At 45.5% G+C, this 27,716-nt stretch overlaps 1 protein-coding gene and 2 long non-coding RNA genes across 8 annotated transcripts in view; 1 reads left to right on the forward strand and 2 right to left on the reverse strand.

The window, feature by feature from the left end:
- The window catches only part of LOC109440036 (patr class I histocompatibility antigen, A-126 alpha chain), a 221,823-nt gene that overhangs the window by 41,054 nt on the left and 153,053 nt on the right, over positions 1–27,716 (reverse strand). The window contains exons 7-8 of one of the 2 annotated variants that reach the window (XR_012496586.1): positions 8,741–8,788; positions 8,286–8,586 (exon numbers count right to left, since the gene is read on the reverse strand). This is a non-coding gene — a long non-coding RNA (patr class I histocompatibility antigen, A-126 alpha chain). Of the gene's footprint in view, positions 1–8,285; positions 8,587–8,740; positions 8,789–27,716 lie in introns of those variants that run through there. The other variant, XR_012496585.1, reaches the window with a different exon arrangement.
- Positions 10,426–20,331, forward strand: LOC141571645 (antigen peptide transporter 2-like). The gene is given in 13 exon segments (XM_074332886.1): positions 10,426–10,584; positions 10,994–11,491; positions 11,579–11,693; positions 13,595–13,725; positions 13,999–14,204; positions 16,364–16,561; positions 16,734–16,862; positions 17,982–18,039; positions 18,042–18,169; positions 18,354–18,527; positions 18,700–18,859; positions 19,150–19,286; positions 19,656–20,331. Coding segments are annotated over 12 exon segments (2,106 nt in total). The 5' UTR covers positions 10,426–10,584; positions 10,994–11,001; the 3' UTR covers positions 19,836–20,331.
- On the reverse strand, positions 16,519–27,365 carry LOC141571646 (uncharacterized). 5 transcript variants are annotated; one of them, XR_012496576.1, is made up of 6 exons: positions 22,200–27,365; positions 21,723–21,816; positions 20,714–20,781; positions 19,055–20,022; positions 16,805–16,940; positions 16,519–16,657 (listed from the first exon to the last, which is right to left on the reverse strand). It is a non-coding gene; the product is annotated as an uncharacterized LOC141571646 (long non-coding RNA). The 5 variants fall into 5 exon arrangements; XR_012496580.1 differs by lacking the exon at positions 16,519–16,657 and having other exon boundaries at positions 16,805–16,937; positions 22,200–27,364; XR_012496579.1 differs by lacking the exon at positions 16,519–16,657 and having other exon boundaries at positions 16,856–16,976; positions 22,200–27,364.

Below are 27,716 nucleotides of genomic sequence, written 5' to 3' on the forward strand. Positions count from 1 at the left end.
TACTCTGATACTTTGGCAAAATATATTCTGACAAATGTGTTTCATCTTCAAACATTCGTTAAAAACACCTTACAAGTCCTCTAAAATACAGGTTTCTGGTAACTTTAAAAACATAACACTGAACTAGGTAAAGATTTATGCAACTCTAAGGAAAAACTGGATTTATGAAACTACTAACAAGAAGTTAAAGATCAACAAGAATTAGTAACATGGGTAAGAGTGATTCTAGTTTTTGTAACTTTCATATAAAATATTATTGGTGAGACAGGTTAGTTAGCACGTTGTTAGGTAGACAGGAAGGTCCCTGGTGGAATAAACAAAAGGCAGCCATTTCCTAAAACTTCCGATTCTGAATTCTGAAGTAACTCGTTCACTCCAGGACAAACGGAGCAGATTTAATACATAGGAATGAGTTATTTTGCTAATGCTTTCAGGATGGGCAAACAAAGAAAACAAAACAAAACCTGGTACACAAATTCCATTAGAAAGTGTCAGTTCCTTTCTTCAAACAGGCAAGAGAAGATATAAGACTAAGAGCCTTTGCACCACGTGGACACCCCATTTGGGACCCCCTCCCTCTCGGGAGCTCTGATCCTTTGCTTTTTAATAAACTGTCCTCTTTTACGACTCCTTCCCTCTCCTTGGTCCATGCTTCCATTCTTCGATTTCATGAGACACGATCCCGGCTCTCAATCCAAAAATCTCCTACATCGCTGGGTTACTCCCCCCAGGTATAAGACAAATTTTTCCTAAGCTACTTATGACCTACAGCAATTTGGTAAATTATACCTTTGTAAACAAAATTAAAGCTTTGATCTTTTCCTTCCTATCTGATGCCTCCAGATTTCAGATCCTCTTAACTAATCCATCGGTGACCAAGTGTAAAGTGTTGACTCTTGGACTCATGTTTCCTAATTTAAAGAAAGCTCTTGCACCAAACTGGACAGCTCAACCAACAGAACAGTTGAAATTTAAAATGACTGGGAAATGAAGCAGATCACATCTGTTGTGGAAGCTAACCCAAGATTCCGCACCAAGCCTGTATAATTCCCCTGTCTTTCTTCTCACTTTAATTCCTTCCTATCTCACAAAAATACGAGAGGTCAACCACTCGCTGTAATAGTTGTTGTTTGCTTTTTCCACTTAGTTTCTATCTGGGCAGGTAACATTGGGCATCATCTTTAAATCTACTTCACACGTCCAAATGCACCCTAATTACACACATAAACAAGGACGTTTCTTACATGGCGATGTCAGCCCCCGTGAAGGCACCATATGTGGAAGAATACTTTTTCCTTGGGCAGGTATTAAAATGAAAAAATACATGATTATCAACGTATCAAAAACCTTGGAGGAAATCGCTGTATCTACCACTAAAACAAAGCCGACCAGGAAAAATCTTTAAATCCCCATATGTGAGTTATATTAGGCAGTAGAATTGCTCTTGACCAGCTCCTAGCTGAGCATGTGGGGTTTGCTCTGTTGTTAATGCCTCTTGTACTTGGATGAAACACCTCTGGAAAATAGAACTAAATAAAATCCAGGCACAAACCAAATGACTAAATACAGTGCCCACTGACACCTCAGGTTTTTTAATCTTCAACTAACTGCCCTCAGGCATTGCCACTCGGCCCAAATCTATTCTTCAAATTGAACTTAACATTTTATTTGTAATTAGAAAATATCTGCTGTTCTAAAACCATTTGTTTTGCATATCGTGATGTTATAAGGACACCACTCTGATTATAGTTGCTCAACATTTTTTAAATGCTCACTAAGACCTGTGAGACTATATAAAAAAACCTCAAGAAACTACAGACGATGTCCACCCTTAAAGGAACACGACGGCAAAGACTTCCTCTGTGCTGGCGCTCTTGTTGCTCCAATGTAGCTAAAGTTCCTAAGAACAAAGAAAACCACTTTCCCTCCATTGTGGGACATGACGTACCAGCAATGAGTTTTCCTGGCAAAGAGAGATGGACAGTGGCCCGACACCTCGAAAATGAGCCATCCTAACAACGAAGGGCCAAGGATGCTTTACTGACCGATCAGTGCTGCTTTCCAGTGATTTATCAGCGATACATTGAAGGAAAGATGTTGATCAAAATGGGGGAAATATCAAAAAAATATTAAAGAGAGCCACTTTAAAGTGGAGCGGGAGCTGCCATCCCAGAGGAACTGCTTTCCACACCTCATGCCTCAAACCTTTGAGATATTAAAACCGGGCAAATAACCTTTATACTGGGCCTAAAGCAACATTATGTCTCAAAGAACTGTTTGCAAAGATAACAAGAAACTTGTCATTCTGACTGCTGAACCGAAAATTTTAATGATTTAGAATTAGCATCACTATAGATGCTATAGAAATGGCTTCCTTCTATTGATGTAATTGTTCCCCTTCCCTTTCTCATAAACACCCATCGCTTTTGCTTCCTAACTGGAATAGTATGTGTGTTTCTGTCGGAATCAATGCTTCCCAAATAGCTATTCTTTTCTTCTTTTTTTTTTTTTTAATCTCAAATGCTTGTTTCTTCTCACTTTGAAAGCCTTTTTATTTTTAGGTTAACACACCCACAGAAAGAGGTGGACGAATCATAAGTGTACAGTGGATTTTCCCAAAGTGAACGTTGGGATAAGCAACACCCACATCAAGGAACATTTCCAGCTCCAGGAAATGCTCTTGAGACGTATTCAGTCATAAACCTTCCTCTCCCCAAGTAGCTCTTGGCATGATTTTTAACAACGGAGATGAGTTCCGTCAGGTGTTGGTAGAATGGAATATTACAGGGGAAACCCCTCGGTATCTGCCTCTCACTCAACATTATGTCCCCGGGTCTCACCCCTAAGGCTGTGTGTGGTTGTGGATTATTCATTCCCACGGCTACAGGGGGTCCGTTATATGAACAGGACCACACTTCTGTCCTCTGACGTTCATGGGCATTTGTGTTATGCCCAGATTTCACAAATCATGCTGCTATGAACGATTTTTTCATATATTCTGGCACACACATGCACGCATGTCTATTAGGTATATAAGTAGGAGTGGAAATGTTGGGTCATTAGGCGAGTGAATGTTTGGCTTTAGAATGTACGGCCAAAGAATTTTTCAAAGTACTTGAATCAATTTACTCTCCCACTAGCAATATATGAGATATAATTAAATTTTTGCCAACAATTGATATTGTCTGACTTTTTCATTTTAGCCATTCTGGGAGGTGTGCAATGATATCCTATTATAGCTAATTTGAATTTTCCCTCTGACTAAAACATTGAGCAATTTTTGTAAATTTATTAGGCATATAAATATCTTCAGTAGGACACTGGACTGAACTAATTGTTAACAACTGAATGGGACTCTGTAATGGCCAGCATTGTTTAACTGTATAGTCCTTTTGTTATAAATGGATCTGTGGTCAAAGACCTGTGATATAATAAAAAAATTTGATCTCTGTCCCCAGTTCCTGATACAGAACTCCTAAAACCTTTTAAATCTCCTGAGTGAGAAGAGTGACTTTGGGATGATATGACTCTTGGCTGAGGGGTCCTAGAGAGCTTCGGGATGAGGGATCGTCACCAAAAAGACCAGCCATGATTAGAAGGTTGCAACTTTCAGCCTCATGCCCTGACCTTTGGTGAGAGGAGCTGGAGGTTGAGTTCAATCACCGATGGCCAATAACTTAATCAATGAGGCCTATGTCATGAGACTTACATTAAAAAATAACACCTACATCAACAGAATTCAGAGAGCTGCCGAATTGCTCATCACATCCATGTGCTGGGAGGGTGACACACTCCACCTCAGTGACACAGGCTCCTGCGCTGGGGACCCTTCCAGACCTCGCCCTATGGACCTCTTCATCTGGCTGCTCACTTGTATCCTTTATAACCAACTGTAACAGTAAGCTTAGCATTTTCCTGAGTCCTATGAGTTGTTCTAGCAAGTTATTGAACTTGAAACGGGGGACCCACAACTTAGTACCCACATCAGACAGAAGTGCAGGTAACATGAGGGGGACCTGAAACTTGTGACTTGCATCTGAAGTGAGGGCAACCTGTGGGATTGAACCCTAACTTGTGGGGTCTGCTGTAACTCCAGGTAGGTGGTGTCAGAGTTGAGTTGAAGTGTAGGACACACAGGTGGTGTCTGAGAACCAGAGAATTGGTTCAGTGTAGAGAAAAAAATCCCTCACCATCCCACAAAAAATTTAGAGTAAGAGTGAGCAAGTCAACCTCCCCCTTGAATGTGAATTATTAGTCCCTGTTCTTTCAGCCAAACCTGAGTGCCTATAAAGTACCACAGAAAGTTCTAGTGTCAGATCTTTGCTCCAAGAATTGAAATTAGTCGTTCTTTTTACATCCCTCACCTTGAGCACCTGAACTCTTTTCCTACATGAGGAAAATTCCACACGTAGAGTCTTGGTGGGATGCAGAGGCCACTTCACTCCAGAAGAGGGAAACCCACTGTCCCCAACACTCTTGCAGCTGGACACGGCATGAGGCTCCCACATTAGGTGACCACATGCCAGACTCTGACTCAGGACGTGGTGACACAGACGCTGGAACCGAGCAGTAACAACACAGCTGCCAGGAGCAGCAGTGACAGCAGTCATGGCCGCAGGGTCCGGGGTCCACATGGATGTCAGTGGTGTGAGCAGTGACACGTGTGCCCAGCAGCAGGGGCCGTGGTTCCCACGTGGGACCCGTCCTGGGGGAACTGTGGGTCAGTTTCTGGTGTGTGGGCTCAAATGTGTTCTGTGGCCTTCTCCACAATCGTATTTTGCCAGAATGTTTTACACACACACACACACACACACACACACACACACAACAGGGGCGCGCGCGAGTTCGCACAATTAAGTTCGTGACCTTGTTGCAAAGACGTTGCTGAACTTTTTTGATATCAGAGGGATTATTCATTATGAATTTGTACCAACTGCACAAAAAGTTAACCAAGTTTACTATTTGGAAGTGCTGAAAAGGCTGCGTGAAAAAGTTAGAAAAAAACGACATGAACTTTTCACCAACAATTCATGGCTCTTGCATCACGACAATGCACCAGCTCACACAGCACTGTCTATGTGGGAGTTTTTAGCCAGAAAACAAATAATTGTATTGGAACACCCTCCCTGCTCACCTAAATGACCCCCAATGACTTCTTTCTTTACCCGAAGATAAAGGAAATATTGAAAGGAAGACATTTGATGACATTCAGGACATCAAGGGTAATACGATGACAGCTCTGATGGCCATTCCAGAAAGATTTCCAAAATAGCTTTGAAGGGTGGACTAGGTGCTGGCATCGGTGTATAGCTTCCCAAGGGGAGTACTTCGAAGGTGACCGTAGTGACATTCAGCAATGAGGTATGCAAAACTTTTTCTAGGATGAGTTCCCGAACTTAACTGTCTGACTTCGTGTGCGTGTGTGTGTGTGTGTGTGTGTGTGTGTGTGTATTTAAATTAGAAAAAAATTTGGATTCCATTGTTTACTCCCAGAAATCAATCTGGGGAACAGTTTCAGGAATGAGCATTCACAGATTTTATTATACTGACCTGTGACCCACTCCTAAATCTCCCACCTAACTCTACCCCATGGTAGAAAGAACTTGTAACTCACAACATCACGTCTCTTAATAGACAATATATGTCCTCCCCTTTCTGAGGAAAAACACTATAAAAGTGTATTTCAGACCATTCCCCACCCTGAGCTCCATCACTGACCTCAGAGGTTCTCAAGCTGCCTGAACCCCAGGACAGCTTGTGGGCTTGTTACAGACACTCAGGCCTCTCCCAGACCCACCATCTCAGAGAACCAGACACAAGCCCAGGAGTCACTTATGTAACAAGCCCTGCAGATGAGGCTGATGCACAGCCTGTGGGAATCCTGGTGACGGTCTTGCTACTAAAAGTGTGACCTGAAGACCAGCAGCGGCACCAACCTCCTCATGAATCCAGAGTCTCTGCTCTGCTCCAGACTTTCTGAGTCTTAACAAGAGTCCAGGGGATTCCTGTGCCCAGGGAAGTTGGGGACTCACTGGTCTACGTGCCTTATCGACATGGGGCCAGAACTGTGCCGTCTGCGGGGTGTGTGGTCTGATCAGATCACAGCACTGGGGGTCCAGGGTTCAGTCCTGTTCCTTTCTCTTCTACGGCCATCACTCCCTTGGTGACCTCATCTGTGCTGAAGGCTTTAAATATCACTTATATGTGTCAGCTCCCAAGTCTATTTCTCCAGCCCAGACATTTCCCCTAATCTCCAGACTCATCTCTCCAACTGCCAGTGATGACCTCACTTGTGTTTCTAACAGACATCTCAGCTCCAGCATCTTTAAAATGAATGTCTGTGAGGCCCCCCTCCTCTCAGATACCCCTTCCAGACTCTCCTCCATCTCTGCCAATGGCAACTCCATCTTTCTACTTGTATCCTCTGAGATTTTGGGGGTCCCTGACTCTCATACCTCAGACTCACCCATTAGGAAATGTGTAATGTCCACCTTCAGGACGTACCCAGATCCCCACTCCCACTATTTCCACCGCTCACCCCCCGTGGCAGCATGTCCAGCCCGGAACCCTGCAGATTCCTCTGGCTTCCCAACGGCCTCCCTCCCCGAAGTCTGTTCTCAGCACCGCAGCGCCAGCGGTCCTCTAAAAGGAGGTCACACCAAGTCCCCTTCTGCTCCTAATTGTCCTGTACCTCCCCCTTCACTCTGAGTACAGGTCACTGCCCTCTACCATCCTCCCGGCCTCATGGTCTGGCCGCACCTGTCTCTTCTCCATCACTCTCTGCTGCAGCCACACCAGACTCCCTGCTCTTCCCAGAAACCAGACACACTCCTGCCCCAGGGCATTCCCACTGCAGGTTCCCTGCCTGGAAAGAACGAGCCCAGACGTCCTCGTGGGTAATTCCTCGTGTCTTTCACATCTTCCCTCAAGGTCAGCTTCCCAGTGAGGCCCTCTGAGCACCCCAATCTGTACAGCCATCTTCCCTGGCCCCCCACACCCCGGATCCCCTTCCCCACTGCATTTTCCGGGAACACTTATCTCCTTCTAATATAAACACCCTCCTTGTTTACTGTGCTTATAGGATATAGTCTGTCTCTTCCCACTGGAACTGTCGCTCACGAAGTTCAGCCATTTTTCTGACTTTACTTTAGTGATGTTTCCCAGATGCAGAAACTGTCACACATCTGGCAGACACCCAATGTCAGTGAAGGATCAGTGACACCACCTCCCCGTTCTAGAGACAGTGTCTTTATTAATGTAGCCTCTGGTCAAATGCTGTTTTGTGGCAGCTACAGCACCAAGTCCCCTCACACTGGCATCAGGGCCACCTCCACTTTTCTCACAGGTGCTGCTCTCCCCCTCCCCCCTTCTTTCTCCCACACCTGCCCTCCTGCTCACCACAGCACAGTTATATTTCTCTCTTCAGGACACAGTGAGCCGGACTTACGGGTCCTATTCTCCAACCAAATATAAATATAAAGTAGACTCTGCTTCATCAACCCGAGTTTGGACTGGAGCCAGCACTAGAGCTCAGGGCAGGGAGAGAGGGCGGCGAGCAGAGCAGAATTCCAGCAGGAACTTATCTAAGATGGGAAATTACGGGATCCCTCCTCTGCTCATTCGAGAATCTGGTTCCTCTGATAGTTTGGGAAAAGGTGGAAGAACCATCAAGCCCTGGAAGGAGGCAAGAGCAGGATGAGTCTGAAATGCATCTCTCAATCCACAGACTCCTGTGTGCAGGGTCCCCAGCCTTGTGGGGACAATGACAGGTAAAACACCCCCTGCTGCTGACAGACAGGGGACACCCAGAGGAGAACGAGACCAGGACTCGTAACAAGAACGAACACAATCATATTCCTCTATAGAAACAAAAAACCAACACCCAAGGATGGGACCGAGGGCCGGGCCAGACCTGAGCCTTGGTGACCCGGCCACACGAAGCCGTCACTGACAAGACAAGACCTGGGTGATGTTCAAGTTCCTGTGATCACAGGTCCTGGTGGGACAAGGTCCTACTGAAGGGATGAGGACAAAGGGGCAGAGAGATGACCCAGCCGAGGAGTGGCCACGTCAGAGCCCACGATGCACTAAGCCCCGACTGGGCTCAGGCCGTGTCCACGCTCAGTCCTCACAGCCTCTCCTGTCTCCACCCGCAACAGACTCAACATAGCAAACACACGGATTCTAGAAGGTTCTCAGTGCTTCCATTTATTTCCTCTCCAACTTTAGGATTTTCTCCTTCAAGTAACCCCTCAACCATTCATAGCAATAATTGAAAAAACAAATTCATATCCAGATTCTTATTTCCATAGAAAGTAAAAGTTGCTTCTCAGTGTAACATGAAGTAAAGGCGGGGATGGAAACAGCCTCTGCTGGAACAGGACAATGGGTCAGGGAAGAGACTCGGTCAGTGTGGGGAGGGGGCGTGGAGGGCAGCGGGCAGTCTCCCACCTCCTCACATGATGCTGAGGGGAACGCAGACACATTCAGATGCCCTTTGCAGAATGAGCTCAGAGGTTCCCGTGTCAAAAGTGGGGGCAGGAACAAATCTCACATCATCAGTCCCCACAAGGCAGGTGTCTCACGCTGTAGAAAAAAATAGTCATAAAAAATTCAGGTTAGTGGCTGTAAGTGGTGACATTCTCAATAGTCTACTGCTGCTCAAACTGTCCCTAAGAATCCCCAGTACCCAGTCCTGTCCCCTCTGCCCCCCTCCCCACTCAGGCCCTCCAGGTCTTACCTTTAGAAGCCGTGAGGGACACATCAGGGCCCTGGGCACTGTCACAGCCTGGGGGAGAACAAAACAGAATGTGGTCAGAGCTCACAGCAGATGTGGCTAAAGGAGGAATTATGGGGGTGGGTGAGCTCCCCCAAGGGCTTCCATCTACAGTCCCAAGGGTCTCAGGGATCACCCCCCTCCATACTCACCTGCAGCCTGAGTGTAGTTCCCTCTTTTTCCACCTGTGGGAAGAAAACATCATGTGAGAAGCCAGGAAGGAGGCAGGGCCATGAGGTCCTAAAGGAACCCCCTGGTCCTGGACCCCAGAGAAGTTTCCAGAACTGTGACTGCAGACCCAGGGCAGGATCAGGAAACCTGAGGAAAGTACATGTGTGGGGACTGGACCAACCACCCTCCTGGAGGTCTGTCCTCAGCAGGGACCTTCCGTTCTTACCTGTGACTATGGAGAATCAGGTCCCCATCACCAGAATCATCAAGGTGATAAATCTGTCCCTCATGTTCACATGTACATTAATAAAGTGTTAGAAATAGGGCCCTAGACAGGGAAAGCACACGTGTGTGGATGGTCCTTCCCACTAACGAGGCAGGACACATGTCTACCTGGGGCTTGAAACCCCCCAGTGGGACAAGACACCTCAGTCCCCGTCCCTTCCCTACCTGAGCGCTTCCTCCTCCACAGCACAGCTCCAGTGACCGCAGCTCCAAGGAGGAGCAGCCCAGCAGTGACGCCCACCACCATGCCAGTGGGGATGGCGGCCTGAGGAGGCGGCTCTGGAAGGGACGGGAAGGTGAGGGCCCTGACCCCCAGGCCTCAGTTCCGACCTGAAGTCCTCCGGAGGCCCCCACTTTCCCTGAGAAGAGGCTCTGTGCCCACGGCCCCCTCCTGTACCCCATCTCAGGGTCAGAGGCTCAGGCAGCCCCTCGTGCTGCACATGGCACGTGTATCTGTGCTCCTCTCCGGAAGGCACCCCCACAGCTGCCCACTTCTGGAAGGTCCCGTCCCCCGCGGGCCTGGTCTCCACGAGCTCTGTGTCCTGGGTCAGGTCCTCCCCGTCACGCTGCCAGGTCAGGGTGATCTCCGCAGGGTAGAAGCCCAGCGCCCAGCACTTCAGGGTGACGTTACGGTCAGAGGTGCGGTGGTGGGTCACGTGTGCCTTTGGAGGGTCTGAGGGGAAGGGTCAGAAAATTCAGGACGTTTGCATCCCTCATGGGACACTCCAGCAGTGGTCATGTGACCATCCCGATAATGGTCAGGACAACTGGGGTGGGGGAAGGGAACACAAAACCCAGACTCCAGTCTCGACATAGACAGTCAGGATAATCTCCATTTTTTAGAAAGTTCTAGAATCAGGTTGAGCCAGCCAAACGTCAGAGACAGGTCTCTGATGGAGAGAAAAGGGATTCCTGGTCCTGACCTGAGTGGAGGCCAAATGAGTCAGAAAAGCTGGGGGTCAGAGCTCAGTCACATTGCGTGTGGAGCAAAGCTTTATTTTACTTAGTGACATTTTTTTTAAATTGCCATACGGTAGTTTTCTATTACAGAGTAAGTGTTGATAAGGTTGGGAGGCTCGCTGGGAGCCTGGCAAGGGCGGGCAGGAGTTGGGGACCGGGTTCGTGTTCTGCAGGCAGGTGTCGCGCGCCGCCCGCTGGCCGCCCTGTGGAGAAACAGGACCGTGGCCCGGGAAGTGAAAGCGAAAGCGGCGGGCGCCGGGACGCCCTCGCTTGGAAGGCGTCACCGTGGACCAAACGGGGAAACGAAGTTGAGGCCCCGGGACTGGATTTCAGAGCTCAGTCAGCAGCACTTCATGGAAAGACCTCGGGACTGCAGTCCCGAACCGCCGCTGGTGAGTTCGTGCGGATGGAAACCTGGAGCGCTAACGGGGATGCATCCGAACCCACCCTTCCCTAGCCCCCGCCGCGGTCCAGCTTCTTGTCCCCCTGGAACCCGGAGGGTGTAAAGGCAGCGACTACCCAGCTCTTTGGAACTCCGCCTGCAGCAGGCGGGGGCGGAGTGAAGGAGGGGGTCACGGTTTTTATTTTTTTTAAGGATGAAGGCAGCTGAAGGCCAGGCTTCCCAGTTTCCTCTGACAGGCAGAGTGCCTTCTGTCATGGGGCACGGGGCACCCAGGGGATGTTTCAGGATAGGATCGGAGAAAATGAGAAGCCTATGGACGGTCGGGCGGAGTGGGGGTGGGGAGGACCGGGTCAAGGATTGGGACTCCATTTCTCTAATTTCTCACCTTAATCCCGTAGGTCCCACCATGCGGCTCCCTGACCTGAGACCCTGGGCCTCCCTGCTCCTGGCGGACTCGGCTTTACTCTGGCTGCTTCAGGGGACTCTGGGGACGCTGCTTCCCCGAGGGCTTCCAGGCCTATGGCTGGAGGGGACCCTACGACTCGGAGGACTGTGGTGGCTACTAAAGCTGGGAGGGCTGCTGGGACTTGTGGGAACACTGCTGCCCCTGCTCTGCCTGCTGACCCCCCTGTTCCTGTCCCTGAGGGCCCTGGTCCCAGGGGCCTGGAGTGCTCCCCCAGTCAGAGTGGCTTCAGCCCCTTGGAGCTGGCTGCTGCTGGGCTATGGGGCTGCAGGGCTAAGCTGGGCAGTGTGGGCTGTGCTGAGCCCTCCCGGAGCCCAGGACAGGGAGCAGGGCCAGGAGAACAAGGCCTTGATGTGGCGGTTGCTGAAGCTCTCCAGGCCAGACCTGCCTTTCCTCGCCGCCGCCTTCGTCTTCCTTGTGATTGCCGTGTGGGGTGAGTCAGGAGAGGTATTGGGAAGTGGAGGTGGGAGAAGGCCCTTGGCACCAGCACGTTCATCTCTCATCCTTTATGCTCTTTCAGGTGAGACATTAATCCCTTACTATTCTGGTCGCGTGATTGACATCCTGGGAGGTGATTTTGACCCTGAAGCTTTTGCCAGCGCCATCTTTTTCATGTGTCTTTTCTCCTTTGGGAGGTAGGTGATGGGTGATTGGGTCCACCTGCTAGCCCCACATATTTACAGGGGCCCTCACTTTCCTGTTTTCAGATCCTTTTGTGCATGAAGTACAAAGTAGTTAAAGTAAAATACGCATGTATTTATTCATTTACCATTCATTTCATGCATACATTCATGTATTCCTTCGTTCACCATAGTTGCCCATCTTCAAAGTGTATATTACATTATTATAGTACAAGTATGGTGTGTGTTGTACAAAAGGAGTTCATGTGTCAAATGCAGTGTCTCTCAGATGCCTCTCGACATTTTTATCCGTGGAATTCCATTTCTGTTTTCCGTCTTCTACCTTCCACCCTAAGTTTGTTTCCAAAGTCATCCTCCTGTCAGGTGGGCATGTCCCTCCTGGCCCTTCTGCCCTAACTCATCTTGTCACTTGCTGAAGATCTTATTCCGATGCTTATCACCTTTCTTTCCAGTATCTTTAATGTTTTCTACTTCATTTGCTTTTCCGTCCCTTGTTAGACATACCCAGGAGTCTGCTCTCTACTTACTAACTACCTAACTGACTAACTAACTAGTAACTAACTACATGATGGGGCCGAGACTGGGATGAGGTGAGGGAGGCACCTAGGGTGCACTACTTAAGGAGTTGCTCACTCCCAAGGTCATGCAAGTCCCTTGTGGCCTTGCTCTAGTACCAGCCTGAGGCCACTCCTTTGTGTGGTCATGTTTCATTTAGAATGCCTCCGAAACCAGTTCTTTATCATGCCTTCATTGCCTACTTGCTACTCTTTGTTGAAACCAATTACTCAAAAGTGAATTTCTCATTGATCAAGCTTTTTTAAAAAAAAAAGTTAGTCCTCAGTTCTCTTTGCTTCTCTGTAGCACTTAGCATTTTAATAATATCTTATTATTGATCTCTTTTTTTCAGTTAGCTTTTATGAACTCCCTTTTCACTTCCCAATCCACTCTCCCTCCTCTGGAGAATTTTCCTTTTCTAGACCCTTAAATATGGACTTTTCTTGCGACTCAGTTCATTGATCTTTAAGAACGTTTTTCTGAATCCACTCTCGTCTCACTCCACATCCCCAGAGCTGCAAGTACATCCCATGCCCACCTGGTGGCTCCCTCTTCCTGTTCCCTTTCAGGAAACCATCAGTATCCTGGGCCCCACGCAGCAGCGCTGTGATGCCTTTCTCATGTTCACAACTGGCCCTGTCATTTTTACTTTCAAAATGTGTCTCCTGTGGCTCTTTTCTCGCCTTTCTCATTATGATCACCGAAGTCCAAACATTCATCATTTTATGTCTGACTATGTCCCAACAGCCTTCTAAACATGGTAACTAGATTTGTATCAGAAACCCATATTTTGTAAAATACCTGTTTCCATGCTTTCACATGTTTCCTTCATGTTTTATTGTAAAAATCTGGTTGGTCTAAGAGGAGTTCTCCAACTCCAGGGGCGATAGAGATGGGGAACAGCCTGACTCGGCTCCAGACACTGGGTGGCATGGAGTTCATTGCTGCGGTTCCCACAGTGAAGTATCTGGGACTAAGAAGAAGGACTTTGAGGGGGACAGAGGGGAGCCTGGACGAAGGCCAGGTTCCCAGTATCTTTTCATTTCTACCGTATTCTTCCCTTGTGTGTAGTACGGAGTGAACTCCATAAATACTGGTGAGTTTGTGCATGTTAGGCTTTTGTTCTTACATCTAGCTCACCATGTCCTCTTTTTTCTTCCTCTGTTTATTCCTGCCCCTCTCGCCTCTCTTCCTCTCTTATTTGTTTCTGTCCTGCCTCTCATGGTATTCTTGCCCCATCTTTGTATTTCTTTTCATTCTGTGCTTTCTCCTCACTTTCCTCACTTACTCCCTCCTTCTCTGTCTCTCCCTTCATCCTCCTGTCCGCTCCCGACCCACAGCTCGCTGTCTGCCGGCCTCCGAGGAGGCTCCTTCACCTTCATCATGTCCAGAATCAATCTGCGGATCCGGGAGCAGCTTTTCTCCTCCCTCCTGCGCCAGGACCTCGGTTTCTTCCAGGAGACTAAGACAGGTGGGGCCTGGAGTCCAGGTTTGGGGTTCCCCTGAACCCCCTGTCGCTCAGTTACCCTCCACCACTCAGCCTCTCCCCTCGCCTGCACCCATGGGGCCAGGGCCTGGAGCTGCTTCTCTCTCTTCTGGGCCCGGGTGGCGAGGCAGCCTCCACTGGTGTCTCCAAAAGTGAGGAAGGCTGTTCAGAGGAGGGGCTGTGCCAGAGGGGCGGTCAGGAGGGAGTCTCTGGGGGTTCTCATTACACAGGTCTCCTCACCTGCTCCTTCCTCCCCAGGGGAGCTGAATTCAAGGCTAAACTCGGATACCAAGCTGATGAGTAACTGGCTTCCTCTTAATGCCAATATGCTCTTGAGAAGCCTGGTGAAAGTGGTGGGACTATACAGCTTCATGCTCAGCCTGTCGCCTCGACTCACCTTACTGTCTCTGCTCGAGGTGCCTTTCATGATAGCGGCTGAAAAGGTGTACAATGCCCGCCATCAGGTATGTGTGGCGTTAGGGGGCCCTCCTGGACGTCTTGTCTTCTCAGCCCTTAGGATGGCAGTTCTGACAGGCTTCAGATGGCCCACGACCCCGGGGTGTGTGTGTGTGTGTTAGAGGGAAGGAAGAAGGGAGGGCACCTTTTTCTGGGGAGAGGGTAATTTTCATCAGATTCTCAAAAGAGTCTGTACATAACCTTTCCCACAAAAGATTAAAATAGCCATTTAGAGGGTCTTAGGTAGAGAGTTTACCCCTTGATAGTCAGCACGAGTGTAGAGAAAGTGGAACGTGCAGTCAGGAAGACCTGAGTCTGAATGTTAGCTCCACCATCTCTATTTTTAAAAAATTGTGAAGTATACATAACATAAAATTTACCATTTTAACCATTTTTAAATGTACCGTTTCAGTGGCATTAAATTCTTTGATATTGTTGTGCAACCATCACCACCATCCATCTACTGAACTTTTTTCATCTTCCCAAACTGAAACTCGGTTCCCATTAAACAGTAATTCCCTATTCCTCCTATGTCAGCCCCTGGCAACCACCATTCTGCTTTCTGTCTCTATGAACTTGGTTACTTTACATATTCTATGAATTGGTTCACACAGTATTTGTCTTTTAGTGACTGGCTTATATCACTTAGCATAACGTCTTCAAAGTTCATCCATGTGGTAGCAGGTGTCAGAACTTTCCTCCTTTTTAAGGCTGAATAATATTCCATAGATGCACAGAGCACATTTTATTTATCCATTCATGTAGTGATGGACACTTGGGTTGCTTTCACCTTTTGGCTCTTGTGAATGCTGCATGAGCAGGGGTGTGCGAATATCTGTCTGAGTCTCTGCTTTCAATTCTTTTTGATACATTCCCAGAAGTAGGATTTCTGGATTGTGTGGTAACTTTATTTTTAAGTTTTTGAAGAGACACCATACTGTTCTCCACAGCAGTTGCACCATTTTGCAGTTTTACTAGCAAAACACAGGGTTTCAATTTCTCCACATCCTTCTCCAGCACTTGTTATCTTCTGTCTGTTTTTAAAAAATTACATTCCTAGTACTTATTTATCTTATAACTGGAAATTTGTACCTTTTGACCACTTTCATCCAGTTTCCCTACCCTCGTATCTTTATCTTTCTATTCCGTGTCTCTTCTAAGATCTCTTCCTACGAATTCAGTATTTTATTTTTTTATATCCTACATATAAATGAGCTCATAGTTTTTATCGTTCTCTGTCTGACTTATCTCACTTGGCATAATGCCCTTAAAAGTCCATCCATATTGTCACAAAAGGCAGGATTTCCTTTTTAATGGTTGAATAGTGTGTGTGTGTGTGTGTGTGTGTGTGTGTGTGTATCAGCTTTTTAAAAAAATAATAGCCATCATAATGATTGTGAGGTGATGTCTCATTATGCTTTGACTTTTGTTCCCCTAGTGATTAGCGATGTTAAGCATCATTTTATGTATTTAAATCTTTTTTGGAGACATGTCTATTCAAGTCCTTTGCTCATTTTTAAATTGAGTTGTTTTTAAATTGTTGAGTTGTAGGAGTTCTTTATATATCCTGGGTATTATCCCTTTAACAGATATATGATTTGTAAGTATTCTCTCCCATTGTGTGGATTTCTTTTCATTCTATTGATAGAGTCCTTTGATGCACAAAAGTTTTTAATTTTGATGAAGTCAAATTTATCTATTTTTTATTTTGTTTCCTGTGCTTTTGGTGTCATACCCAAGAAACCATTACCAAATCTGGTGTCATGAAGCTTTCCCCCTGTGTTTTCTTCTAAGAGTTTTATAGGTTTAGCTCTTAGGTTTAGGTCTTCGATCCGTTTTAAGTTACATCTCCACCTTCTGTTAACTAGCTGTGGCTCCTTGGGAAACTGCCCCTTCTTTGTTCATTCAAACACTGGGTGTTGTTTGAATTAGCTCAAATGAAGGTTAAAAAAAAAGTGAGTATCTCCTATACTGCCCAGCACCGAGAGCTCAGTAATAAAAAAATCCCTCCCTCCTTCACTCTCATTTTATTCCTTCTGGACGTAAATGTAAGGAAGAGGGAAAGGGAACAGTATGATTTTTTAGGTAGATTGAAGAGCATCCCGGAGCTGGAGTGAGACATGGGGTCCGTTGTCTTCTGTAGAATCACTCCTGCATGTTTTTCCAGGCAGTGCTTCTGGAGATCCAGGATGCGGTGGCAAAGGCGGGGCAGGTGGTGCGGGAGGTAGTCGGAGGGCTGCAGACTGTGCGCAGTTTTGGGGCCGAGGAGCACGAGGTCTGTCGCTATAAGGAGGCCCTTGAACGATGCCAACAGCTGTGGTGGCGCCGAGACCTGGAACGGGCTCTCTACGGGCTCTTACAGAGGGTGAGAAGGCTGAGTGGCGGGTGGAAGGGCCCAGGGAGGGGCAGGGAAAGCGTGGGAAGCCTGCGGCCGGCTCTGAGGTCCCTGCTGCTCAATGTTCTGGGGACAGGGAGGGGAAAGAGTGGGAAGAGTCTCGCTCAGCCTCGCCTTACCACCCCTCCCCACCCCTTTCCAGATGGTGCACCTGGCGATGCAGGTGCTGATGCTGAGCTGTGGGCTGCAGCAGATCCTGGCGGGGAACCTCACCCGGGGCGGGCTGCTCTCCTTTCTGCTCTTCCAGGAGGACGTGGGCCAGGAAGTGCAGGTGAGTTGGGATTCGCTCATGCTCTTTTTTGCCCCGTTTTTCTCTCTGGCTTCCGAGTCTTGTGCTTTATTGGTTCTCCTCAAAAACAGAAAACAAAACAAACAAACAAAAATCCTAATTCATTGTGTTATGAAGAATTTAAAACATAGGCAAAAAACCCAAAAGACAAACTATAATGAACCCACATGTATCCACCACCTGCTTTAATAGTTATCCATTTGTGACCAATCTTGTTTCATCTGTACCCCACCCTCTTCCCCCGTTCATATTATTTTGAAGGAAATCCAAGATATAATTTCATCTGTAAATATTTCACTATGTATCTCTAAAATATAAACATTAAAAAGTAAAACCACAAAGCCAATATCACACCAGAAAAGTTAACAATAATTCCTAAAATTCATCAAATACAGTCAGTGCTCAAATTTTCACATGTCTGATACATGTAATGTAAGTGTATATATTAAATTTATCTCTCTCGTGTATGTCTGTGGTGACATCAGCCATTGATGCTCAGTGCCTACATCCATTAACTTAGGAGTTGCAGAGATGGCGACACTACCATTCCTTTATTCATTAGCTGGAAGAGACTTCCCCTCATCTGCTATTTGGTTACCCAGTCGTGCAGTTTGATTAGGAAGGCAGAGCTAGCATTATGTTCTTTTCCTATATTTACCAGTTTTCAAAAATCATTAGTTACTTCATTTCAGGCTTTATTTTATAATTTCCCCAGACATTTGTTAAACACCTTTTATGTGTGGAGCGCTTGGGTGGTTACCAAGGTGAGGTAGGCACAGTGCCTGCTTCTAAGGCGTTCCCTGTCTGATGAGGGAAGATGGCCCAGTGCACAAGTAACACACAAGTAACTGAAAAGGGCTGGGATAGAAGTCGCGCTGTGTGGGAGGGTATGGACGTCTCCATCCTTTACAATTGGAACAGTGGAGTATTGGTGCTGTTTTAAATTCATCCAAATCGCACATTGAAAGGTAGACAATCCTTTTTGGATGAGGGGAGAAGTGTGGCTGGGCCGGGGTGCGGCAGAGGTATGTGACGAGCTGGGAAGCTGGTTTCTGGTGGAGCTATGTTTGATTAGCTGCCCCCTCCACTCCTGTTTTCCAGACCCTGGTGTACATGTACGGGGATATGCTGAGCAACGTGGGGGCAGCTGAGAAGGTTTTTGCTACCTGGACCAACAGCCAAATCTGCCTCCACCAGGGACACTGGCCCCCCCCACTCTGCAGGGGCGAGTGGAATTCCAGGATGTGTCCTTTGCATATCCCAGTCGCCCTGACCAGCCTGTGCTCAAGGTACCTGCAACAGGCCACGCGGAGGGAACTGGACCCCTCGCTCCCTGCTGCTTACGTGTGACCAGGCATCACGGCCTGTACATCACTGGCTTCTGAGAAGCCCATCTTACCTGTGATAGAAAGACAAGGGGCGGGGTCCTGAGGGGGAAGAGGTAGGCCCCTTACTCTTTCCTGGCTTTTCTAGGGGCTGACGTTCACGCTACATCCCGGTCAGATGACTGCACTGGTGGGACCCAATGGGTCTGGGAAGAGCACAGTGGCTGCCCTGCTGCAGAATCTGTACCAGCCCCCCAGGGGGAAACTGCTGCTGGATGGGTAGACCATCTCCCAGTATGAACACCACTACCTGCACCGACAGGTGTGTGGGGAGGAAGGAGGCTGGGAGATAGGAGGGAAGAAGCATGTGCAGACAGCATGGGAGGTCATGGAAAGAAACAGGAGTCCATTCTGAGGGAGGCAGGTGAGGAGGTAAGGAGGAGCCCTGCCCTGGGGGTTCACACCCCGGCCTCTGCTCCCATTACTCCGCACAGGTGGCTTTGGTCGGGCAGGAGCCTGTGCTGTTCTCGGGTTCTGTGAGGGACAACATCGCTTATGGGCTGGAGAGCTGCAGTGACGAAAAGGTGATGGCTGCTGCCCAGGCTGCCAGAGCGGATGAGTTCATAACAGAAATGGAGCATGGACTGAATACAGGTACCTTCAGCCAAAAGAGAAGCTGGAGCTTATTCTTGGGGGCAGGGCTGTGTCCCTCTAAGTCCGTGTTTGCGGTCCCCTTGCCCTTTCTGGCTCCCACTTCCCCGCCTTCCCCAGCACCTCGAGCTGTCCGCAGGCAGCCCCAGCCGTCTCCACCCCAGCACCCTCCTTACACAGGGCCCTCAGACCTCTTACCGGTGCTAGTGGAAACACCAGTTGTGTCCCTGCTTGTAGGGGGGTGTCGACGTGGTCACTTGTGTCTGAGGACGGTTGCTTCTCGGTTTCCTCAGATGTGGGGGAGAAAGGGAACCAGTTGGCTGTGGGACAGAAACAACGTCTGGCCATTGCTCGGGCCCTTGTGCGGGACCCGCGGGTCCTCATCCTGGATGAAGCCACCAGTGCGCTGGACGTCCAGTGTGAGCAGGCCGTGAGTACTGGGCGGGAGGGGCAGGGGACATGGGAACTGACAGGTCAGGTGTGAAGGGTCAGCCTGTGCGGAATCAGCCAGAGGGGGGACGACGGCCCACTAGTGGAAGGAGTGTCTGCCTTCTTAGTGGTGGGCACTGGAATGTAGAATATGTGTGTGGGGACCATCCCACTGGGGATTCTGCATGGCTGCCTCTCCCATCCGCTAGTACCGCTGAGAGAAGGGCGGCGCAGCCCTTTACCTGCCGCTCTTTCCTGCCTTCTCACGCTTCATGCCTTCTTTACCCACAACCGCAAGAGACGGTGCCCACTGGGGTGTGGTGTCCGTCCCACTCCTACCTTCCTGAGGCTTTACGATCCTCCCCTTCAGCTGCAGGACTGGCAGTCCCGCGGGGACCGGACGGTGCTGGTGATCGCTCACAGGCTGCAGACGATTCAGAGTGCTGACCAGATCCTGGTGCTCAGGCAGGGGGAGCTGCAGGAGCACGCCCAGCTCCTGGAGGGGCAGGACCTCTACTCCCGCCTAGTGCAGCAGCAGCTGCAGGACTGAGGGCCCGGGGACACTGCGCCCCCTCGTGGCCGTTGTCATGACCCGAGCAGCGCCCGCTTGGAGTCTCCCCGGGCGGTGCCTCTGGTACCTTAGTTAGCTGTTCCTGGGGCTGGAAGCATGATGGACATTTGGACCACGTGTGCTTTTGCCAGGGCCGGGGACGGGGTGCTGATGAACAGAGCTTTGTCTGGTGGCATAATAAGTATATTTTAAAATATCTTTCCTTATTGTATAAGTAGCACACATTCATATAGGAAAGTAAACCTGACCCTGGTTTCACTTCCCAGAGATAACCACGGTTACTATTTGGCTGGTTATCCTGTCAGTCTTTCATCTGTCCTTGATGTACGTATTAGGCAAGGTGACACACATGTTCATGAGGTTGCCTTCCGGTAGCCTCCCCATTCCCACCAGTGTTGGATATATTGGGGGGAACTAGGGCCTGGAGGGGTAGAGCACAGTTCCATAATGAATAATGTTAATAAAAAATTGATAACACCTACTGTTTATGGAGTTTTAATATGGGCAGGAACTATGCTGAGTGTTTTTCATGTATTATCATTTTTAGTCCTTATCCTCAACCCTGTGAAGTTGGTTATTATTATCCCTGTTTTAGAGATGAGGAAACTTAGTCTGAAAGAGATTAAATAACTTTCCCAAGGTTCTACAGTGATGGAGTTGGCGTTTGAATCTGGGGTCAGGCCTGACACCAGAGTCTACACTCCCAACTAACAAATTACATTGCATTTTATGTTCGTAATCTCTAATTCCTAATGAGATCAAGTAAAGCTCTTCCTTCTTGCTCCGAATAGCTCTGATTCCATTATCTTTCTAGTCCCATGGTTATAACTTCCATTCGTGGTCTTAGACTATCTCACCTCCAAAGAGGGTTCCCTATTGTTGGTTCACCTCGTCCAGCCATTGTTCATGAAGTCATTCTTTCTTTCTAGAAGGCACAGAGAACGATGTCACTTCTGTAAAACCCTGCAGGTGCTCTGCATCGCTTTCTGCTCAGGTCTTTCTCAGCGCACGCAGCGTTTTCCAGCCTGTTTGTCCAGCGCTCTCCTGTTGCTCCAGACACACCAAAGTCCTGCCCTCCTAATACCTTTGTGCCTTTGCATGTGGTTTCCCGGCACTACCCTCCCCCGAATTACCCCACTTTCTTCAGACTTAACTCAGGGTTTAGTTCTTCCAGGAAGCCTTCCCTTATCTCCTCTGTCTGGAGGAAGTGCCCTTTCCATGTGCACCATTGCTCTGGGGGTGCACCTCTTTCTCAGCCTTTATTAAACTCTGTAACCCTCTCCCCCTTTGTCTTTCCATTAGACCATGAACTCCTAGAGGCGGGGAGGGAGGCCATGTATCATAATAAGCTTTATACTGCCTGGTACAGGGCACGATTCATAGTGGACAATAATAAATGTCTGTTGGATAAATGCATAAATCTCTTTCCTCCACTGTCCTCATTCTCCATCATCCCTACATGGACCAACCACTGAAATCCAAAGCTGTACACATTAATTGGTTACCGGGAGGGACTTACCATTGAAGGTTCCTATTCTAGGAAACAGAAGCTTTCACATTCCGGGAAATAGCAGGTACTTTCCAGCCCTAGCAATGCACCAGCCAGAACTTGTGTTGTTTTGGACTTTTTTCTGCCTGGCAACTATTGGGAGCAGGGTGGGGCCAGAGCAGGGCGTTCCTTATGCACATAAGCCTTTGCTTGTCCTGCTGCTGCCTAGCTAGCTGCTCCACACCTGTTCATCTCTCAGGTATCACTAGGGTGAAATATCCATTTGGTCAGAGTGAAGGTTGGCCTGGTTCTTTCCCCTCCCCACCAATTGCCCTTCCTCTGTTCATAAAAGAAGAATAATTTCTTTATCTCCCAACCTTATGGAACTTCAGCTCTCATGGAAGAAGATGACCTGTTAAAATTCTCTGATAGCCTCAGTACAGTGAGTCTCACAGACTCAATACTTGAAACCTGCAAGGCATCATGAAAATAATGGAGCAGTCAATCTCATTTCATAGAAAGGGAAACTGGCCTGAAATCACACTGCTAATCAGCAATGGATCTGGGAGGAAAACTCGGGCATTCTGATGGGCAGTACAGGAAGATGCAGCAGACCGTAAGATGTACTGGAATTTGTTCTCTCAGGGGAAACATCCAGGTGAACCTTATGTCAGGCACACAGATAAATAATCCCTGACAGTTGAAGTAGTCCCTCTAGATAGACAAACCCCTACATGCCTGGTGTGTCTGGTAACCATAGATACCAGTAATTCTGACTTGTCCCGGAGTTCTAGTTCTTTTCGTTTACCCCTCCTACCTTATAACACATTTGATTTCCTTTTCTTGTCACTTACCTTCAGTATCTTTCCCACTCAGTCATGTTTTACTCTTTCCAAAGGAAGCTATGAGTGGAAAGGGGAAGCCTTAGGAAACACTCAGATTTCTTTGGAGCCCCAAACAACCTCTACCCCGTCTGCCCTGCCCAGCACTGAATTTCAAGCCCTTTGTGCCCCCGTCAAGTGGGGTAACCACAGCATGGCTGTCGTGGATCAAGAGGAGGGACAGTGGAGCTAGACTTTTCAGGGAAAGGAGTAGGGAATGAGGAAAACAAAGATCTTCCTTGTATTGGGCTCTGAGTGAAAGGGGCACCTATTTATTTGAGTCTGATGCCATCTAGTGATTCGAGGAAATACTGGGTTTCCAACCCAAAATTTTATGGACTTGTGAATTATAATAATTCAATAATAATAACGATCATTTATTGAGTCATTCCTGTGTGCTACTGCTGTGCTAAGTGCATGATATACTCGTATGTCTTCTTATCTTCAAGATAATCCTGTGTGGTAGATATTGCTCCCTATCTAGGAATGAGAAAATAGAGATTTAGAAACATTTAGTAACTTGCCTGGGTCACACAGCTAAGGAAAGGTAGACTCTGCCTAACTTTATAACAAAACTCGAAAGAGTTGCCTGTATTTCCTGTATTCATTTACCCTCTAACTATTCTTTTTTTTTTTAAAGATACAATTTATCTGAATAGGCAATATATTAATGTGGTTTAAAACTCAAAAGGCACGAAAAGGTGTACAGAGGAAAGCCTCACTCCCATCCTCCCGCATAGTTTGCCAATACCCTTCAATAAGCATCCCATGCTCTGAGCTTTATGTTTATCCTTCCAGAGAACTTTAATGTATATTGAAGCATGTATGTGTATATATTCTTCCTCCCTATTTTTACAAATAGCAGTTCCCCAAATTCCTTGTTCTGAACTTTACTTTTTAAACTGTAGAAATATATGACTATATAGTATTCTATTTTATAGAAGTACCATATTTCATTTAGCCTGTCTCCTCCTATCGATGGGTAGCTGGGTTATTGAAAGTCTTTCACTATTGTGATCAATGCTTGCATAGCCATTATAATACACATGTGCGCGAAATTCACTGGGATAAAATCCTGAAGGGGGAGTTGCTGAGTACAAGTGTATATATATTATTAATATTGATAGATACTAGAAAACTGCCTTCATAGAGATTGTATTAATGCATAGTTCCACCACCAATATGCGATTTTATCTATTTTCCCACATTCTCACCAACACAGAGTTTGGTTAACTTTTTAGATTTTGCCAATCTTATGGATAAAAAGTGGCATCATATTGTTGTCATTTGCTTTTCTTTTATTACCGCTTAAGTAAGAACCCAGAAAGAAAAATTGGGATGCAAGAAACAAAGATGAGAAACACACAACAACAAGAGCAAACCTGTCTAAAATATTGGTAAATTAGAAGGAGAAATGAAAAATGACTATAACTATAAAAATCATTAACAATAATAACTTTTAAATTTAAGAACAAGACAGATAAATCACAAATAACGTGAGAATAAGGCAGATAAAGAAAATCATTCTAAAATCTTTGCCTTGTGTGGAAGGAGGGTACAGATATTATCAACTTCAGTTGTTAATCAGTTGTTGCCAAGTTGTCATGTTAAAAATTTAGGGGTAGCTCTATATAATAGAATTTAAAACTCTTAGACCAGTAGGGGGAAATTCAACATTATTTAAAAATTTAATCAATTTAATATAAATCATGAAAGGAGAAAAAAGAAAGAAACATAAAAATAGAAAACAATGTATGATAATAGAAACAAATCCAGAAAACTTGGTAATCCAATAAATGTAAATAACTTAAATTTAGGAGTTAAAAGAAAGAAGTTCTCAGAATGGATTGATAGAAGTGTTATATACCCTTCCCATGAGTGACAAAAAATCCCTTAAGACATGAAAAGATTAAAATCAAGACATGCAATACAATACACAAAGTGAACAATAACAGAAGACAGCTTGTGTGGTTACATTGCTATTTAAAAATGCAGCCAAAGACTAAAGGCGACTGTAGAGACCAAGATGATCATTGCATAATGATAACAAGAAGTCACCGGAACATTATACGAAAACTGAATCCTTCTGCACCAAGCAACAAAGTCACAAAATATATAAGAAGATGTAGACAGAATTACAAGAAGAAATTGATCAATAAAAACACATCTCTCAATAATTTCAGATTAAGCGGGAAAATAAATAAGGATATAGAATAATCTTGCTAATGGCCTTGTCTGCAATATCTGGGAGTCAAAAGATACCCCTTAAAACTGATAAGACAAGTAGTTGTATTAGAAGGTATTTAGGAATACAAAGTTAAACACAAAGAAAGTGGGACAGGAGGGGAGAAGATATAAGCTAGTTTTATGATGTTCATAGCAGAAAACTAATAAACTATCCAAAGAAAGAGGGAACTAATTGCATTATATAAAAATAAAATTATCAAGACAACCCCAAAATATTCAACTTCTTAAGTAGCTGAAAAACTGCAATTTAGAAAACCACAAAAAAGACATAGTGAAAGGTTTTTTTAAAAGACATACTCATGTAAAAAGCATATTTAACAAAATAACCTCCAATTTGCACAGCTTATTTGCTATATTAATAATTGTAAATGGGCTTCACTCATCCATAAAATAAAAATATTTCTAGATTAGATTAAATGAAAAACTCTGCTGTTTCCCATATACAAAGGACCCACCTAAAATAAAGTGACTCAGAAAGGTTCATTCACGTAGTCAACAAATAAAATTATGGGTAAAGACATCATAAAAGAATGCAAACGAAAAGGAAGCAAAGGTCAGAATTTTAAACAAAAAATATAAATCTTATTATTTGGTCTGAAATTCAGATGAAAAACAACAACAAAAAATGAGTAAGACAAAAAAAAGTCACTTTATAATGGAAAGTGTAAAATTCATAATGAATATCTGAGATATATAAGTTCTAAGTAGCATATAAGCAACTTTCATAAAGCAGAAATTAAGGTGCTAGATATAAGGAAAATATTCGGAAATGTACTACTAATAGGTGACTTTAATTCACTTTTCTCAGGACTCAGACCAAGTAAACAAAAAATAAGTATGAATGCAGAAGATATTATTAACATAATCAAAATTAGATCTGATGGATATATATTGGATGTTTTTCATTGAAAATAGAGAATATAACTTTTCAAGTTCCAAAAAAAATTAATGAAATTGACCACATATTATGGCACAAAAAAAACCGCAATAAGTTCCCCAAAGTAGGAGTGATATAGATAGTATTATCTGACCGTAATGCAACAAGCTAGATAATAATAAGAAAATCAGAAAAGATAAATGCTCTTCCATACAGAAACTTAAAGAAATGGTCTCTTGGGCTAAAGTGTGGTGGGGCGGGGGAACAAGTGAAAAACTTCTAGAAAAATGACAATTGAAAATCACACGTCAAAACTTTTGGGATATAGCTAAAGCAGTGCTCAAAGGAGAATTCATGACCTTAATTACTTACATCAGTGAAAGGAAAGAATAAAATCAGTGAATTAACTGAAAAGAACAACAAAATCAAATGAAAGCAGGAGGAGATAATAAAGATAAATGCAGAGATCAAAGAATTAGAAAACTAAAAACCAGTAGAATGTATAAATTCAGAATCTTTACATTTCTTTCAGTAAGATAAACATCATCAACAAAAAAGTAGAGAAGTTGCAAGTAAAGAAAATAAGAAATAACAAGGACAAAATTAATACAGGAACAGAGGAAAAATCAGAAGAGACTACTTTGTTTAATTTTATAGACATAAAATTAAAAACTTGCATTAAATCAATGATTCTCTTGAAAAATATACCAAACCAACCCCTACATAGTTAGACTATCTATATAGAATAATTTCCACAGAAGAAATAGAGAAAATTGTTCTTGGGTTATCCCAAGGAAAGCTCAAGGTCCAGATACAGGGGAATTTAATAGTCTTTAAAAGAAAAAAAAAAGATAATTCCAATTCTAATTAAATGGCTCAATAGTATCAAAAGCATTATTTTAATGAAGTAAGTTTAATATTAATGTTAAACTATTACAATGCACAAAATAAAAACTATAGATGAATTTATTTATTAACGTTGATGCAAAAGTCCTAAAAATGTACTGCAAACAGATTCTAGCATAGATTTTTTAAAAACTGTCAGGACCAAGTTGGGTTTGTTCTAGAAAACCTTTGTGAAGTTCATAACATTATAATTTCAGTGAGTGTTTCCTAGGAACAGTGAGTTCAAATGAACAAATTAGTAGAACAAAAGACCACGAACATTCACTTTTCCAGGATGAGGTGATAGACAAAACCATCATAAGAGAATGGTATCATGTAATATACAAAAATCAACACTGGGTGGATACACTCATCCAGGCATTGTATCAAAGGAGTGATTGTTAATTTAGAACCCAGAACCTTTACTTCCTCAGTTCTCAAATGGATTCTCTGGGTGAGATCATGAGTTTGCTTCAGACATTCCAAATTCCAATTATTTTTATTGTTTCTCATATCCTTTTCTACTTCCCTTTCCCCTCATGTGACAGCTCCCTCTAGTTTGGGACTACAATCACCACTGAGGGAGAATTAAGTGTTTTGGGCTGGCAATGTTCTCACCCTGGTAATTCTCACCTTCAATTAAACTGTAGCTCAACACACAGTGTTCTCTAAAACTCTGTTTTAATTTTCTGTCTAGTAGCTCAGAATATTTTTCTAACTTCCCCAAGCCAGTTTATGTTTCTGGTGATAGGTGGGTGTAGAAAGAGGAACATGAATTTAAATGTACAGCATATTTCAAATTTAAATTCATCAAAATAGCAATTGAAGGGGAATTTATATCAGGTAATAGGGAGGATTACTTGCTACCCACTTCAAGGAACAACCATATTGATCACCCCCAACTTCTCTCCCTAGAGAACGGGAAGAGAAAGAGGAAGAGAGATGCAAAATATGAACTTACATAAAAAATCTCAGAAAAGCCCATATCTAGTATAAGTAGGGCTCTTAGCTGAAGTTAGATAGGAAGAGAAGCTCAAAATGCCCCACCTTGTTTTTCAAGTTCATACTGATGGAGAAATATTTTTCCTGTGATTCCTCAAATGACGTAGATGATTGTCGTGCAGGAGACCCTGCTTGCTGCGCCATTTTTCAGGCGGGGTGGCCTGCGGGGTCTCTGCTCCCGCTCCCCACACAAGAACGCAGGATATGGTGAGGCCAAAAAGGAACACCCATGGAGCCACAGGTAGGGGAGTCATACCACTATGGTCTCACTGAAGGCTGGGTCCACCGGATGCGTGACCTGCCATCCGCCTTTCCGCCAACCGACCGACGACTCTCCTCCACTCTCCTAGACTCTGTTCCTCTACTCTCTTCCGCTCTCCTCGGCTCCTCGGCTCCTCGGCAATCCTCGGCAATCCTCGGCAGTCCTTGGCAGTCCTCGGCTCTCCTCCGTAGCCGCAGCAGTTATACCAGCGGCCAAT

The sequence above is a fragment of the Rhinolophus sinicus genome, linkage group LG05 (genome assembly GCF_036562045.2).
Source record: "Rhinolophus sinicus isolate RSC01 linkage group LG05, ASM3656204v1, whole genome shotgun sequence".
NCBI lineage: Eukaryota > Metazoa > Chordata > Mammalia > Chiroptera > Rhinolophidae > Rhinolophus > Rhinolophus sinicus.